Source organism: Glycine soja, chromosome 1 (assembly GCF_004193775.1).
Source record: "Glycine soja cultivar W05 chromosome 1, ASM419377v2, whole genome shotgun sequence".
NCBI lineage: Eukaryota > Viridiplantae > Streptophyta > Magnoliopsida > Fabales > Fabaceae > Glycine > Glycine soja.
The window spans coordinates 14,858,740-14,875,543 of record NC_041002.1 but is presented as its reverse complement, the minus strand read 5'-3'; the positions used below and the strand labels follow the sequence as shown (position 1 = coordinate 14,875,543).

The 16,804-nt window shown below is 34.0% G+C and overlaps 1 protein-coding gene across 1 annotated transcript; it reads right to left on the bottom strand.

Annotated features, from left to right (window-relative positions):
• Positions 1 to 6,107: 6,107 nt before the first annotated feature.
• On the bottom strand, positions 6,108 to 7,450 carry LOC114412866 (ethylene-responsive transcription factor ERF034-like). The gene has a single exon (XM_028376960.1). The coding sequence runs from the start codon at positions 7,147 to 7,149 to the stop codon at positions 6,358 to 6,360; it is 792 nt and encodes a 263-aa protein (XP_028232761.1). The 5' UTR covers positions 7,150 to 7,450; the 3' UTR covers positions 6,108 to 6,357.
• Between the last annotated feature and the right edge of the window lie 9,354 nt (positions 7,451 to 16,804).

Sequence of the window (16,804 nt, the reverse complement as noted above, 5' to 3'; positions counted from 1 at the left end):
TGAGAACAAGAGAGGGTACATCTCTTGTGGATCAGTTCATGTGGAGCGTACATCCACTTGGTTGTTCAAAGAGAACAAGGGAGGGTACATCCCTTGTGGATCTTTGCTTGTAAAGGATTTTACAAGATTATTGGAAATCTCAAGAACCGGTGGTTGCTTGGGAATTGGACGTATGCACGAGTTGTGGCCGAACCAGTATAAATCTTGTGTTTGTCTTCTTCTTCCCCACACTCTTTATTTTTCCGTTGTGTATTTTTTATTTTCGCTTTACTTTTGTCTAAGTTATTGTTTCTGTTCTTTAATTTTTCATAACTTAGCAGTAAAGCCTAATTGAATCTAATAACATTAAGAAAGACAAATTTTTAATTAATCAAGACACGTTCATAATTAATTATCATAGATCAATTACATGCTGACATGTCACAGTGAACTAAAAATTCATTGAGTATGGAAAAAAAAATTAACAACCAACATAAAAATACTTTTTAATCACATCACATCTTAGTTTGAAAACAAAAAGACACATAAAATAAAACAATAACGACGCTCTAACCAAATGAACTAATAGATCAATTATGTTAAAAAGTAATTAACGTCGTTATACATAACAATAACATTTCTAATGTATATTTAATACACATATAAGTTTACATAATAAATTTTGTAACAATTAATTTTGATCTAATAATGTATTTTTTATATATATAATTTTTTATTAAACCTATGATTTTTATTTAAAATTTATATATGTAAAAAAAATACATTATTAGATCAAAATTAATTATTACAAAATTTATTATATAAACTTATATGTGTATTAAATATACTTTAAAAATTTCAGTGTAGTGATGTTACTTATTTTTTTAACATAATTGACCTATTAGCTCAGTTAGTTAGAAATTGTACTAATAACACTAAAGTCACATGTTTTAAAATATATTGTGTAACACCCTGAGATATTATAAGTTATAAATCGATGTTTAATTTTATTTATTGTGTTGTTTGACTATATGATAGACTTGAATGAGTTGAAGTATGCCTTGAACTAGTCGTGTGTAAATTTCTTGATATAAATGTTGAATTATGTGGAGTTTTGTTGAGCTAAGTTGAAAGTATGAGATTTTAGATTTTTTTCCAAAACCTAGTTCAATGAAATCGCGATACTGGATTCGTTAACCGTTGGATCGTCTTCAAATTTTGTCTGTATATCCCTAAGATATGTTTCTACAATCTGACTGTTGGGATCTTGAAAATAATAAGTTTTGATCTCCCGCTAAGCGAGTATGGCGTGCTAAGCGCAACTCCAACCGATGGGAATTGCGCTGAGCAGCCCAAAGCTGCACTAAGCCCAACTACAACCGAGAGGAAGTGCGCTGAACGCCTAGAAGGCCCGCTAAGTGAAAGTTGCAGGTTATAAATACGTCCTTAGCGAGAAAAACACGATTTTCACTCTCTTCTTCTCCCAAAAACGTCCCCCAAACCCTAAAACCTTATTTTCCACCACCCAAGACCACCGGTGGCCGCCGTGAGCTGCCATTGCTTGCCGTTGGACCCCCACACCAGGAGGAACACTTTAATCAGAGCGGAATCCTCAGAATCCTCCTCGAAGATTCGGTGGAGAAAATCCTCAATCCTCTATTTCAAAGTTTCTCTGAGGTAATCTTGACTTCTAAGCCTTCTCCTAACTAGTTTGAGTTCCTCTTAGTGTCTCTTATGTGTTGGGTACTGTAATGGGGTGTTTGTACACTTCCTTTGAAAAATCCTAGAGAATGAAACATTGTAAAAGTTATCTTTTTATAACCTTGAGGTTGTTTTTGCGGCATTCACTGAACCCCGGTCACATTGGCGTGATCGGAATTTCAAAATGATGTTTCCATTTGTAGAATCCGAAACACCCCTCTGCCCTTTATGTTTTGACAGTGGTATTTGACCTCGAATGTTGCCTTTGATCTTGTTTTTGAAGCCTATGCTAAATTCCTTTCGTTTTGGCGTAATAGAGACTTGCGTTGGACCGACAAACACGAACGAGAGAGAGACCTCTAAGTGATGCAAAGAAGAACTGACGGAGAGCTCACGATAGGTGAGGGGAGTTATTATAAAATTTACCGTTTTGACACCATAGTTAGGGTCTGGGAACCTAGCTATGAGAATATTTGTCTGTCCCTATTACATGCTGATTTTCTTTTAAGAAAAACTATGTTTTTAACGAATGGGATGCGATACATCTATTGTTGATGAATAACATTATTGTTTATTAAACTGACGTTGTTTGAAGACCTGGGGAGTGTGAACCTCAGGCATGGAAAATATATTTACATGAGGAATGAGACTCATTGTTGATGTCGCTATTGGTGACTTTAATTGATATGTGGTGATGTTGATGTTTATGATGATATTGATTTGAGATGACGTTGTTAATAAAGACCATGTCAACATGAATTGATGGTATTGTTGATGATTATGTGAATATGAAATGAGGTCGTTGTTGTGTTGATAACGCCATTGAGACGAGATGATGTCTATGTTAAGAATGATGTGAAAATGGAATGTTGATTGATGTTGGAAATGCTTTGGCATGTGCATGTTGTGTATGTTTGTGGGGGGGGGGGGGGGGCGAAGTGCACTGACCTTCCAGGGTCTTTGGCACTTGCTTTGGGCCACGTTCATACGTTGGATGTTGAGTATGTTCTTGGGGGGACGAAGTGCACTGATCTTCCAGGGTCTTTGGCACTTGCTTTGGGCCACGTTCATACGTCGTATGTAGTGTATGCTCATGGGGGGTGGAGTGCACTGACCTTGTTGGATGGCCCAGACGTGGGTGGCAAGCGTGGTTAAAGAATCTAGGAATTTCTGAGGGGATGCTTAGGCGCTTTAATTGGTCCATGGTCTTTGGCACTTGCTTTTGGCCATGTTCATAGCTCATACGACACAGGAAATAGAATAATATGGCAGAGTGTACTTTGTACTGAGGGGGCTTGTCACCTGGTAGGGAACTCCTTTTGGCCCCAGGCTGATCACCTACGGGGGGCAGTTACGTGCATAACCGGGTGGTCTCGACGAACACTGCATGGTTTCCTAAGTGAGAGTGTCGTGTGGACACACTTAGGCTATTTCCTAGGATTTGGTTGGTTGTACGTACCACATTGCATCTGAGAGTTGAGTCACGTGCATGCATCATTCTGTGCAGTCTTGATTGGATCCATGGATGGATGATGAGTATTGTTGAATGTGGACAATGAACAATTGTTGAATGTGGACAATGAACAATTGTTGGATGTGAGTGTTGGATAATGAATGTTGTGTAAGCTCATGATGCTTGCTTATGTGTTTTTGCTAATTGTGATTATTTGGATTTAACATTGGTTCTTTTTATAATGAACTCACCCTTGCAATTTTGTATCGTGTGGTTGATACCTGTGATAATCGCGAACCTTGTTCGTGGGAGCAAAATGATAGCAGTAGGGTGCAGGGATGAGATTTTGTTGAGGAACTGTCAAGCCGACGTGATGACGTTGGGATTATTTTGGGGAGAGAGTTGTGTTTTGTTAATCAACTCTTCCGTTGTGGTTCATGATTTTCTTTTGTTGGATTAAGGATGTAAATCACAGATTTAATTATATCTATGAACTGGTTTAATCTTCATTATGTGTATGATATGTACTAAACTACTATATTAATATTCATATATTCGGTTAAGCATTGATGCGTGTTTGGGAGTATATATATATATATATATTTGTGCAATTCAAATTTACTATGATTTTCATAAGCAAAAATAATGGAGTTTTCATAAAAGAAAGAAAAAGAATTTAATTTCTTGAGTTATTAGAGTGGTTATATCGTAGCAACGAGACAGGTCGTTACATATTGGGTGTAGAAAAAATTTGAATGGTGTAGGAAAAATAAACCATAAAAAAATTGAACTCGTATAAAGTGTTGGCCTTGTGACGTTAGGGCCGTCCTAGCCCTGCCACCCCTGGTCATCATGTAGGAAAAAAAGTGTTCAAAAAACACACATTGCAGAATAAAAGGATCTATTTTGTATTTAAATTATATTATAAACAGATGACATATTAAAAAGTGTACCTATTGACGAGCTCTTGAAGCATAAAAATTCTTCAATAGTGTGAAGACTCTGCATGTATCCACATTGAGACTAACCTTTATTCGTCAACAACTTTGACAAGTGGAAAAATAAGAATAGAGAAATGATATTGGGATCATTTCAACGTGCAACCTAAGGCTCTATTTATAGCACGCTAAGGATACCAAATTTTTTATTAAATCAAAATCCTTATTGATAGTATCTTTTTTAAGCTATATTATTTCTTGTTACCTTTTATTGCTAACCATTTAACAATTAAAATTGAAATAATAATTGACCAAGTCAAACTTGTATCTAGCCGCCTTTTCAACCCAAATTCCAAATACAAAATCATACATGTTTGTTTCTCTTCTTTCACCAAATCTTTCATATTATTTATATTTTCAGTGCTAGCAAAAATATAATAATATTTCACCTTTTTTGAAATCAATTAATCATTTGATCATATTAAATTCTCTAATTTAATTAATCATCAAATATTAAAATAATTTCTTTAACAGAGATTAGAACACTTGTTTCTGTGTGACCCCATAGGTTCAATACTAAATCAGTAATATATTAATCAAATTAATATACTAATCAAGGTAGACGTCTAGCAACACTCCTTAACGTTCAGATAGCATGAAGTAACATTTTACTTTCAAGAACCATTAGAAGAGTAGGGTAATAATTTCTTCCATTTTTACAGCTCCGGGTTAACTCTAGAGTATGATATTACTGTCAAACCCTTTTGAGTTAACTCATAATGACTTAAGAAACTCATTTATTCTTTCATTTAATTTTCCTGGTCAGGATATAATTTTATTCATAGAGCTCAAACTCATTACCTAGAGTTGATGAATTCCTTCTTGATTAATCATTAATTTTACAAGTATTTAATCGTATCCAATATCCTTTCATCAAGTGCTCTAAAACATTAGGTGTCCGGAATCAAAATACAACAAATAACCTATTAATTACTATGATAATCTCAGGTCAAAGAAAGCTATTATACTTCTTTTTGAGAATTTTCTATTGACAGTTTACAGTAAATTTTAACCATTAGAAAATTTCAATTGAGTCAGTTCAATGATCACATCAACATATAACTCATCTATATATGCAAATTAATAAATGAGATCTATTAATATTTATCCAATAAATACTATCACATATATATTAATTTATCCAGATTATTGATATCCTATTTACAATAATCCTATGATCAAGAACGGTTTATATTAAAATTAGAACAAACTTGTTTCTCATTATCATAATCTCTATTATAATAACAAGTCTTTAATTTTAATCAAGGACATTATCAAATGGATCATTTAATCAAATAGTGAAATATGACAATAAAAATAAAATAATACTTTATTATTAAAATTAGAATTAATTACATAATGACTTGAATCATCGACATACAAGTTTATTCCCAACACATCATGCAATCTTTTATTATTCATTAGTTATATCAAGAACATCTGGTAACTAAAATAATGGTTTCTTTGAACTCCTACATGTGTGTATCTACAAACAGGGAATCGGATATATTTTCTTATACTTAATCATGAAGCAAAGAGTGAAGCTGGGAAAAAAAATTCCATCGAGGTACTCGTGATTTTTATACGAGCACAACTTGCCACATAATAGTTTATTTTATAAACCAATTGCTAAAGAAATGATTACTATATGATGTATTTAGTCTTGTGGATATCTTTCCAACTGAAAGATAAAGAAAAGCAAGAAAGCGGGTTCAGGTTGCCTTGCTTTACAGTCAACAGCATCATGAAAACTTCATCAAAATGCTAAGAACAAAATCAAGAAAGAATAATGTGCTTTCCATGCAAGATCTCTATTCTTCAAATTACCAGATAAGCAAAACATGGTGAAAAAAGGATGGACTTCGGTACCTTTCAAATCCAGTAAATACCATTCATAGTAAAAAGGAGATAAATTTCAATGTGATGTATGCACAAAGAAAGAAGCTTCTTTTATTGTTTTTATACAGTGCAAGACATAAGCATTTGTCACATTTGGCATAATTATTATTTTTCCTTTATATTTTAATCCGTTCACTGCAGAACCAAAAAAAATAGCACTGGAGAACATCAATTTACAGATTCAAAGGGTAAACTTTTCTTGAAGTGGTATGCTGCCATTAGATTACACTATTGCCGTAAACATGAAGATAAAACCTCATCAATTTTATAGTCTGTTTTCTCTTATTATATATATTTTTTATTTTAAAAATGAAACAATCTCTACTACTAGAAATTCTCCCACAAAAACTGCTCTTCTAGCCTGAATCCACTATCAACTGCACATAAATGCCAACAAGAAGAATAGGAGAAAAGTCCAGAGTTTCCATCAGGGAAAAGATCTGGTAGGTCAAACAGTGTCTCTTCATCTGCAGTAGAATGAGAACTAGAAGACTCTTGAGTGGAAGAAGCTTGTTCTGCTTGAATTTGCTCTGCTTCAGTACTATTGTCCATCATGCATAGAGTTGAAGGAGAAGCTTGTTGTTCTCCATGGTTTTGTTCAGCTTTTTCAGCTTGACAGTGGTTAACAATTTCATCATCAAAGAAAGTGGTGGTTGCTGCTTTTGCAGCTGCAGCTTGAATGTCCTTGGGAGATGTGGTGGTGGGCCTTGGAAGATCTTGAGCTAAATTGGGGAAATTGAGGAAAGCTGAATGGCCCTTGACGGCTAAAGCTGCCACATCATGTGCTCTTGCTGCCATTTCTGCAGTAGGGTATGTTCCAAGCCATATCCTTGACTTCTTTCTTGGCTCACGGATCTCAGACACCCATTTTCCCCATGCTCTCATTCTCACACCTCTATAACTAGGGTGGTGTTTGTTCTCATTGTCATCACTTCTTTGTCTTTTCTTGCTATTTGGGGTGTTTTGATTTTGAGGTGGACTTATTTTGGAGTCATGTTTGGTGCATGAGTTTGAGCTTGTTGTGGTGGAAGATGTTGGTGATGACGATGATGAGGCGGTGATGGATGTCGTGGAGGAGGAGAATGTGCCAAACAAGTTTTCCCCAGCATCACTTTCCATGTTGGTATGATCTTCCCAAGGTGGAGAGGGAGGGTGAGCTTTGATTTAGAGAGGCACAGAGAATATGAGTATGAAGGGCACATAAAAATAGAGCTGTTTGTCTTTTATGATTCTCCCAAAAAGGAAGTGGATTTATATAAAGAGAGAAAGAAAAAGAAGAAACAAATTTAAAGAAAAGAGGCCAAAGGAGGAAAAAAAAAAAAAGAAAAGAAAAAGGAATATAAACCAGCATGGCTCCAGAAAAAGGCTACAGTTCAGTTGGTTTCCCATGTTGAAATTGAATAACATGCCTTTAGGTAGTGTAATCTTTTATACGAAGAAAAATGATTTTTAGACATCCAAATGGCATTCAACACCAAATGAGAGAAAGAAAAAATAAATGAATATGATAGATATATAATGATGTAAAAATAAATAAATATGATAGACATAATGATGTGATAAAATTTTTTTATCAGTGTGTTTAAAAAAATATGCAATGTTAGCATGTGTTTTAAAAAATGTGTAAAAATCATTACTCAATCTTATATAAGTACATTACCATTTACCAATCGTTTTGTTTTTGTGTCTCTAGTCATAGGCTCATAGCCATCTCCTTTTCACGTGTGTTTGCACAGTTTGTCCTAGTTTGGAGAGCTCTGCTCGGGTTCGTTTGATTTGCCTTGCTTTCTTTAGCATGATATTCACATGAATATTCTTAAATCTCAACATTAAAATAATATTTAGTGCGGATTTTTTTTCTTGGTCATATATATAAAAAGTCGAGTGTAGGAGAGAGACACACAAGAAAAATAAAATAAATGAGTGATTTAATAAAAGAAAATAAGAGGAGGATAAAAAATGAGTGATATTATAATTTAAATATAAAAAAGATGTGAGTGAATCATAATTATAAAATTTACAATAATTATTTTTATCTTGGATCATTGATTACATTACATGTATCTTTTAATTTATTGGAGTTAAATACTAATTTTACTCACAATATATAATTATTATTGGTCTAAAAAAATTTGGGTGAAAACATATTAAAATAAGGCGTCAATGCCTCCTGAAAATCAGAATTTTATATATATATCATCAGCTTGTTGGTCTGTCCTCTCAACTTGACTCAATTATACGTCTTACTTTAATTGATCTTGCCTCCTCCGGGAGATTTTTCCAACTCCAAACTTTGGTATTAATGTGTAAAATATTTTTCTCCTGTTGTTATATTAAGCAAAAGCCAATGGAATTGGACTGTTGTCATAATCTTTGGCGGAACTTCTGTCAAGGAGGTTGAATGCCAATTTTTGCTCAATTTAATTATGGAGGCTTCCCACGTGGGTTAATTATTATCAATTTAAGCAACAGACCTAAGACCACGATTATTCAATTTTCTCTGCCTATTAAACTCATCTAATTAATGTGTTTGATATTTAGAAATATATTATATTAATATGCATGTAGCTGATTGATTATTTTATTCATTTAACGTGTTCTTGAACCCTAAAATTGACATAGTAAAGTAATTTTGTTTTGGACGATGACCTAGTAAAAAGGTTGAAACTTAGATATTTACTTCAGCACAAACATGGTAGAAGTACTCAGCGGTTTTGCACGTGCTTATCGGCAACCATTGAGGTACAATATTAATTTTTCTGACAAAAGGGTCAAGTTATGCAGACACGTTTCCCTTTTCTCCACTCCAATTTTTACTTTCTCTTTCTCTCTCTGCATGATACTCAAACTTGATGCATGAACGTGGAGCGTAAAGATTCACAAAGAAACAAATTAAAGCAAGGACAAGGATATTAAAATGAGGCATGTGAATTTAATGGAAAAGAAAAGAGAGACTCCAATTTTACTCGAGCAAGATTGTTTTTCTGTACAGGATAATATTTGTGGTCTTGTATTAAAAAGAGATAGGAATTCTTTGCTAGACAAAAAAATAATGGAGTGACCTTTTCCTTTAAGATAAACTAGTTCTAGAAGCATTGCTTGAGGAATTGACAAAGCTTACACAGTAACTTCCTAAAAAGAAAAAAAAGGATTGACCCTCATATGCTATTTTTGATACTTACATTTTTTAAAAAAGATGAACGATATTTGATCACTTTTTTTATTTCAAACAACTCGTTAATATCTCTTGTTTGTTTTTGTCTGTTTTCCTATTCCATCATACCATATATATACTTCTGTATCTTTTTCTGCTGTGTCTCTAGGTGTTAACTAGGACATGGTTAAATCGCTGTAACAAGGGTATAATTAATAGTTCTCAGAATTTGAACATCTTTGGTTACTCTTAATTTTTTTAATTTTGCGTTATGATTTTTGCATTTTAATGTGGATAAGGCATTCCTGGGCTACACGTTAGTTTCAATGTAGGTAGGTGAACAAGATCATGTGTTCGTGAATTGGTTTAGGTGAATGATTGACACCTCCGTTTTTGCTATTCCTTTTAATATTGGTCTATGAGAATGATTTTTTCTTGTTGTTATTTGAAATTTATCCATTTGGCTGTTGATTGGATATTTGGATTCATGTGTGCATGACTTGGAATTTGTTGATTGACAAGTGCTTCTGACTTGCAACGAAAACAGGGGAAAGGGGAGAAGTGAAGCCTGAAACACTAGTGAAGCAATTTCTGGCTGTTTTCTATTGTCCAGAATTTGTTCCCCACGAATATTTTTTGGCGGATTCTGCCCGTCAAATATTAATCGCCACAAAAATATTAATTAATTAATAAATTAATGTCATGCCATAAATTAACTACGGGATTTTATAACAGACTAAAAATATTAACAAACAAAAGCATTATAGGTCAATTTTTTGTTTAGAGACTAAAAGTGAAAACTCAAAAAAAAAAAAAAAAATTGCAACTAAAAACATAATTAACCCAAATATTAATTATCCTTGGACTCTTCCAAGTGAAATTTCTTAGGTTCATCTTCATCATTTCCTTCTTTTTGAAAGAAATTTGTTGTCAAATTTAACATTTTATTATCTACATAAAAAATACCATTATTAGAAGAAGACAAATTGCCCATACAATATCCTTTTACATCATTGCTCAGTTCTTTCATTTTACATATATACTTTAGGCAATTTTGTCTCTCTTTATATATTTAAAAGTTTGGGATTATTAATCTCTCCTTTTCCACTTTAATTAGGTACTTGAGATCCTGATACAGGGAGTGATCGTATCCACATTGCATGCTGAACTGCCAGCAAGAATACAAGAAAATAAAGAAAAAAGTTCTTTAGGCTTTATTTAATTGAACTTATTCGTAATAGTTTTTTCAATTTTGAACATATTTTTATGCCTAGTTTGAGTCTTTTACATTCACTTACATATTTTTTTACTACATTTAGATTTACTTATAATCATGTTATCACTTGTTAATAGTTTATATATATTTTTATGTATTTGTTAGAAAGTAAATTAGCATGGAGAGTCAGCAAGCAGAGCAAGAAGTGAATTAGTGCATTTTTTTATTGAAAAAAAGTAGTAGAATGCAAAGGTATCCCTAATAGGCAAGTTGTGCGATGAAATGTTAGGACTATGAACAGATATCTATCTAAAAGATTATAAATTCAAACTGCAAACAATTTCATCTAGTCACAACTATTCAACTAATTTTTATGTGTAACGAAATCTCTTTCAAAAGAGTTATCTACCAAGTAAAAAAGTGGTGTAAAAAATTTGGACCCACACCCATAAGAAAGATGAGAATTCATAGTAAATTCTTAACTACTTATATTAATTTGCATTCACCAATAAGTATATGTAACTTGTGCAACTCTAGAGTCTAGACAATTAGACATGATTAATGTCAAATGGGCAATCAATAATATTTCTATGCCCATCTTGCTCCATAAAGTTATATGAAAATGAAACACAAATGCGAGACTCATAATTTAAATCTCTCTTTATACAAGTTAATCACTTACTGTAAAATTAATTCTCTTTATTTTTATCATTTATTTTTTTTAGATTTAATGATCAAAATTAATTACAATGGTTTTGAAATGTTTGATAGGTTGAAATGTCAGGATCACAACATTTTTCAGCCAGCTATAAGGGAGAGTGGTTGTTTAGTGTGGAGGTGAGGTTTGAAATTGTAATTCAGAACTAGGAGTTATAAATTAGGAATAGTTAGTTTTAGTTGTATTATAATTTGATTTAATTGGAACTTGAAATTGTGATTCCAATTCTGAAAGAACTTCTGAATGTCATAATTAAAATTCCAAGCCCCAATTCCTTGTCTAATTACGTGTGCCAAATGGACACTTGTAGAAAAGGAGCATTCCATTAACATTTGAGCCAAAATTTTCACACACACTTGTTTTATTCTTCATTTCAGTATTTATAATATATATGAAGTTTTGACACTATTGTTTAATTTCTAGTTATAGCAAATATTCAATGGCCCTTTTCTTTGTTGCTGTGTAAACGGAAGCAACTGTTATTGCACGAAAAAGACTCAATGGTAAACCAAAAAGTGTCTACTCAATCAAAAATATGCTACAAGCCTATTCAACCTTCTGACCTGGACATTTTAGAGCATATCCTTTTGTCTAATTACTTGAAGCATTCTATGAAAAGTTATCTATCCATGTTTGCTAAAACTTGTGCTGAAAAGAGAACATATATACTTTGAAAAAGTTATCTGTCCATGTTTGCTAAAACTTGTGCTGAAAAGAGAACACATGTTCTATTTCTACTACTCTGTGTGAATTTATATAGTGGATATGCTTGCATGGATCTTATTTTTGTAGATAGTGGATATGCTTGGATATGACTCAGCTAAATCTGACCAAACTCTAGTCTATGTTCTGACGCTGGGAGTAGTGGAAGCATATAGAAGTCTTGGAATAGGTAGGAATTTTGTACTTTAATTTTGTTGAAGTCCTCTGTAATATAAATTGGAAGTCTAATTTGTGCCTTGTCTGTAGCTTCTTCTCTGATTCGGGAGATCATAAAATATGCTTCAAGTATTCCAACCTGTGGAGCTGTCTACTTGCCTGTAATCTCTTACAATAACCCTGCAATCAATTTGTACAAGAAAATGTCTTTCAAGTGTGTGAGAAGGTTGCATGGATTTTATTTAATCAATGGACAACATTATGATTCATTCTTATTCTTGTACTATGTAAATGGGGGACAATCTCCTTGCTCACCATTGTAAGTACCAAATACCTTTTGATTTTTATCCCTTGATTTGTTCTGATTAGTCTTACATGTTATACATGAATCTTGTTATAGATACTGTAGAGGTTTTTGCACTATTACTCTTAACTGGGATATTAGTTTCTGAAACTTTATAAGGTTGAACTTGAACTGATAAGGGTCTTCATATTCTTTGTTGATATATACACGTTTTGACTTGATTGATGTGCTTAAAAGATTTCATTTCTTTGCTACAAGTTGTTTTGGACTTGGAAATTAGATGATGCAAACAAAATGCATCTTTTTCATTTTTGGGGATGTAAAGGCTCCAAATACAAAAAAAAAATTATCATTTCTATATCGGTTCTGACATGACCGATGTAGAAATGCTAACCATTCTAAGACGGTCGTGTGTGAAAGACCGTCTTAGAATGCTCAGCATTCTACATCGGTTCTTCAACGACCGTCGTAGAAAACTTAGCATTCTACATCGGTCCTGCAGTTGTGACTGTCGTAGAATGCTGAGTTTTCTACATCGGTCACAACTGAAGGACCGATGTAGAATGCTGAGCATTCTAAGACAGTTCTTGGCAACCGTCGTAGAATAGGCGACCACTTTTAACGACATCTCCTACGATGACGGTCATAATCCGATGTAGATTGTCCCATATAACTAATGTAGATTGCCTTTTTTCTAGTAGTGCAAGCAGATTTTCTGTAACCAGCCACTGAATATGAAAAACATTGTTGCTATGGAATTTGACATGGATTATACTTTGGCACAATACATTCCTGAAACTTTTAAATATCTTGTTTATCAACACACATTTGAAAAGCTAGTTTATGATTTGGATTACCCTAGATAGGTTTGTATAATCATCCTTGTAGTAATTATTATCATATTTAATTATTTTCTATTCTTTTTTCTAGTGTCAATAATGATAGAAAGAAGGTATTCTATTTTATTTTTGGGGTTTATTGACTTGTTTTTGGTTCACTATGTATCCATCAACTCCTTGCAATATAATATTCTTTAATCATAAAGGATTTTTGATTTGGTACCACTTTGTTTGTAGGTATAGTCAATGTTACATAGTTTAGTTACTATTTTGGCTAAAGTTTTTTTTCCTATAGTTATTGATTTGGTCATTTGACTTGAATTACATGGTTAGGGGCTTGGTTTTTGACAAAAAGAGAGGCAACATCTTGAAGGTTAACATTGAACAAATGTTTTTTATACATCCACTCTTACGAGGGAAAAATATATAAGGCGATCACATGGAAACATATATAAGGCGATTCAAGAGCATGTTGGAGGCAATCTTGGCTTCTTGAGAATATTGTATTTAGGTTATCATTTATGATTATATATTAGCTTCCATGCAGAGGTGTGCTTTTTATGGTTACGGACATATCTAGAACAATATCATTAATTAATGTTGATTTCTACATCCTTACGGAGGCAGTGCAAGTCCCTGAGATTGCATCTGGGACTGCATCTGGCTGAACGATGCCATGAGCTGCCGCATCACTTTTTCTGTGATGGACTCCTCTAGCTGGTCCCTGATTTGTTGGGTCAGCTGCTGCAATTCTTCAGGAGGCAGGGAGGAAGAGCTGCGGGACGTTCGTGGAGCCGATCCAAAGTATTGCTTGATGGTGACACCAGCTCCAGCAACACGGACACGTCCAAGGTGCTCTGGACATCCAATAGCAGTGGTGAGAACATCCTGACGTCCATGGGAGATGAAGGATCCCTATGTCGCCTGCTCCTCAAAGGAATCCTGCACAGAAAACACACAGTTGTACATGACATTCACAAAATATTGAAATATAATTCTAATGGTTAGCTGAAAATGACTTACGATCTTCTCAGCGATTTCCTTTGTGGCCTCAGTCGTCATCTCCCCTGTTTTCTTCGTGTGGGCCATCTTCCACTTCACGTGGCGTCTGATCGGATGGAGGGTCGATGACGCCATCAATGCTTCCTGACTATGCAGTTTCCTCCAGCTTCTTTTTCGTCTTCTCAGCCAGGAGCTTCGACTCCAAATATTCATAACCCCCACGAGACAAAACGTGGGGGGGCAGTGTTTTGTTTCTGGATGGCCTGTGCCTTTTTGCGTATATCCTGCAAAAATAAAACAATAATCTTTCAAATTGCTAGAATGAAGTATAACAAGTTAATATTTTTTGAAAAACAACTTAAATGGCAAGGAACATACCTCCCAAGAAGGGTCTCTGCGAGTCTGGCAAATCTGGGCCCATTTTTCCTTGCTTATGCCGTATTTCTCACAGACAGTGTCGTCCACACCGTCGTGATCGACTGCAAGGGCCCATTTCCTCGTGAGGTCTGATTTAAACTGCCTCCATCTCTCGCCCATAGTCTGAAGTAACTTCCTTTTCGTCCTACTGTCAGAAGCCTCTAGGATTTCAAATTCCTCCTGAGAATAACAAATAAGCTTATTTTTGTTACAATAATGTAATTTTTGGCTATTAATTAAAAAAATCAAATAAGAAAAGAAAAAAAATACCTGAATATCCTCCCAAATCAAGTCCTTTAAATAAAATGTATATATCATGAAAATGTAAATTTCGATTACAAACAAATATCGACATCAACAGTTCTTTAAATAAAATGTGATCAATGTTTATAATTTCATAAACTAATTTTGTATGACTATTCTAGATAAACAAATAAAATCTCATATATAATATATCATAGGTTAAATTTCCACTCATTTTCTTAGAATGAGATAAACATAAGCTTTTTTAAACCTTAAGATACTCTCCCTTAAATTAGAGTAGCATTTTCTCACCCCTAAAATTTTACAAGGCAAAAAGGAGACAAAGAATATCCTAATCTCATTTGAAATTGAAAACCAATCCCACTTAGCCATACTTAATCTACTTTAACACGTAATGAAGCACAACAAGATGCTCCTCGCTATAATGAAATGACAAAGAAAGAATATATCAATTCTTTAAATAACAAGATGCATGATGTTAGGGGTCAAGTAGTCTAAAGGCCCAATTTTGCCTAAAATTTTCTGCAAGTTTGGTGGATTGTTTTGTTTCTGGGGTTTCTAAGGTGGGAGTGAATTTGTTGGGCTGTTGAGGTTTTTGGATTTGGGTGGTGTTTGATTTTTTTAAGGTTGTTTTGTATTTTGTGGGGGGTGTGGACTATGGAGTGAATGCATTGGCATCATCATGGTGGAGGAGAAAGTTGGGGAATGCTTGTGCAATGGCTTGAAGCAAATTGAGGGTAGTGGCTGGTTTGAGCTAGGGTTTCATGTTTTTATGTGATTGGTTGATATAAGTACTAGTGTGTCTTTGTGTAAAGGAGAAAAACAAAAGAAGGTAAAGCTTGATTATATGAAGCTTTCAACATCAGGGTTGGGGCAACAGGGACATGAAGGTATCCATTCTATTCCAATTCTCTCCTTTTGTCTTTTTATTAATATTTTTTTGTTAAATTGAGCTAACATTTTGTGCTCTTAAGTTTGGCTTCTTGTCATGCTTGTATATAAATGTAAGGTGTCCCTTTCATACCCCCTTTTGTGTTGCTTGGACATGCTTGTGAGTTTTTTGTTTTCCCTTTCTCTTTTTGATAATTTGATTGATGTGTGAGCAATGATGGTTAGGAGGGGAGAAGAAGTGTCTGAATTCTGAGCTATGACATGCATGCACGGGCCCCCTGGTGTCCCTACCAACTGCAGGGACTCGTGGGGTTTACTTCCCTCAGGGCCATAGTGAGCAGGTTTTTTTAATTTTTTTTTAACTACTTACTCTACTCTAGATTGTGTCAATTTGCATAATACAGAAGATACTGGATGGTTTCTTGCAAACTTGATGTTGAAACCAATTCAATAGATTCTCTATAAATGGAAACTGAGATGCATATGATGTTGAATGTTGATTCCAGGTTGCTGCCACAACTAACAAAGAAATTGATGGACACATTCCCAATTACCCTAGTTTGCCACCCCAGTTGATTTGCCAACTTCATAATGTCACAATGCATGTGGGTGTACTATCTTTTTCCTTTTAGTTATGTATGAGGTATGATTGCCTACATTTACAGTAAACTCAGTGAACTGAAGTATGTGTTAATTTTCAGGCAGATGTTGAAACGAATGAAGTATATGCTCAAATGACATTGCAGCCATTGACTCCGGTATCCTTTTGTTCTTTGATTAGCTCAATGTATGTGTTGTGAAGCTCTCTTAATGATTCTGGAGATGAGATTTCTTTTTTCACTTTGGATGTAGCAAGAGCAGAAGGATACATTTCTTAATGATATTTTTCTAATCAGAAAAGTCCCTATACTTTTTCAATAATTTTTAAATGAGTTCTTGTAGGTTAAAAACTACAAATAGGCCCTATAGTTTTAAAAATGTTTCCAATGTGGTCCCTAAATCTAGATTATTGTTAAAAACTACAAATAGGCACAACAAGATGCTTCTCGCTATAATGAAATGACATAGAAAGAACATATCAATTATTTAA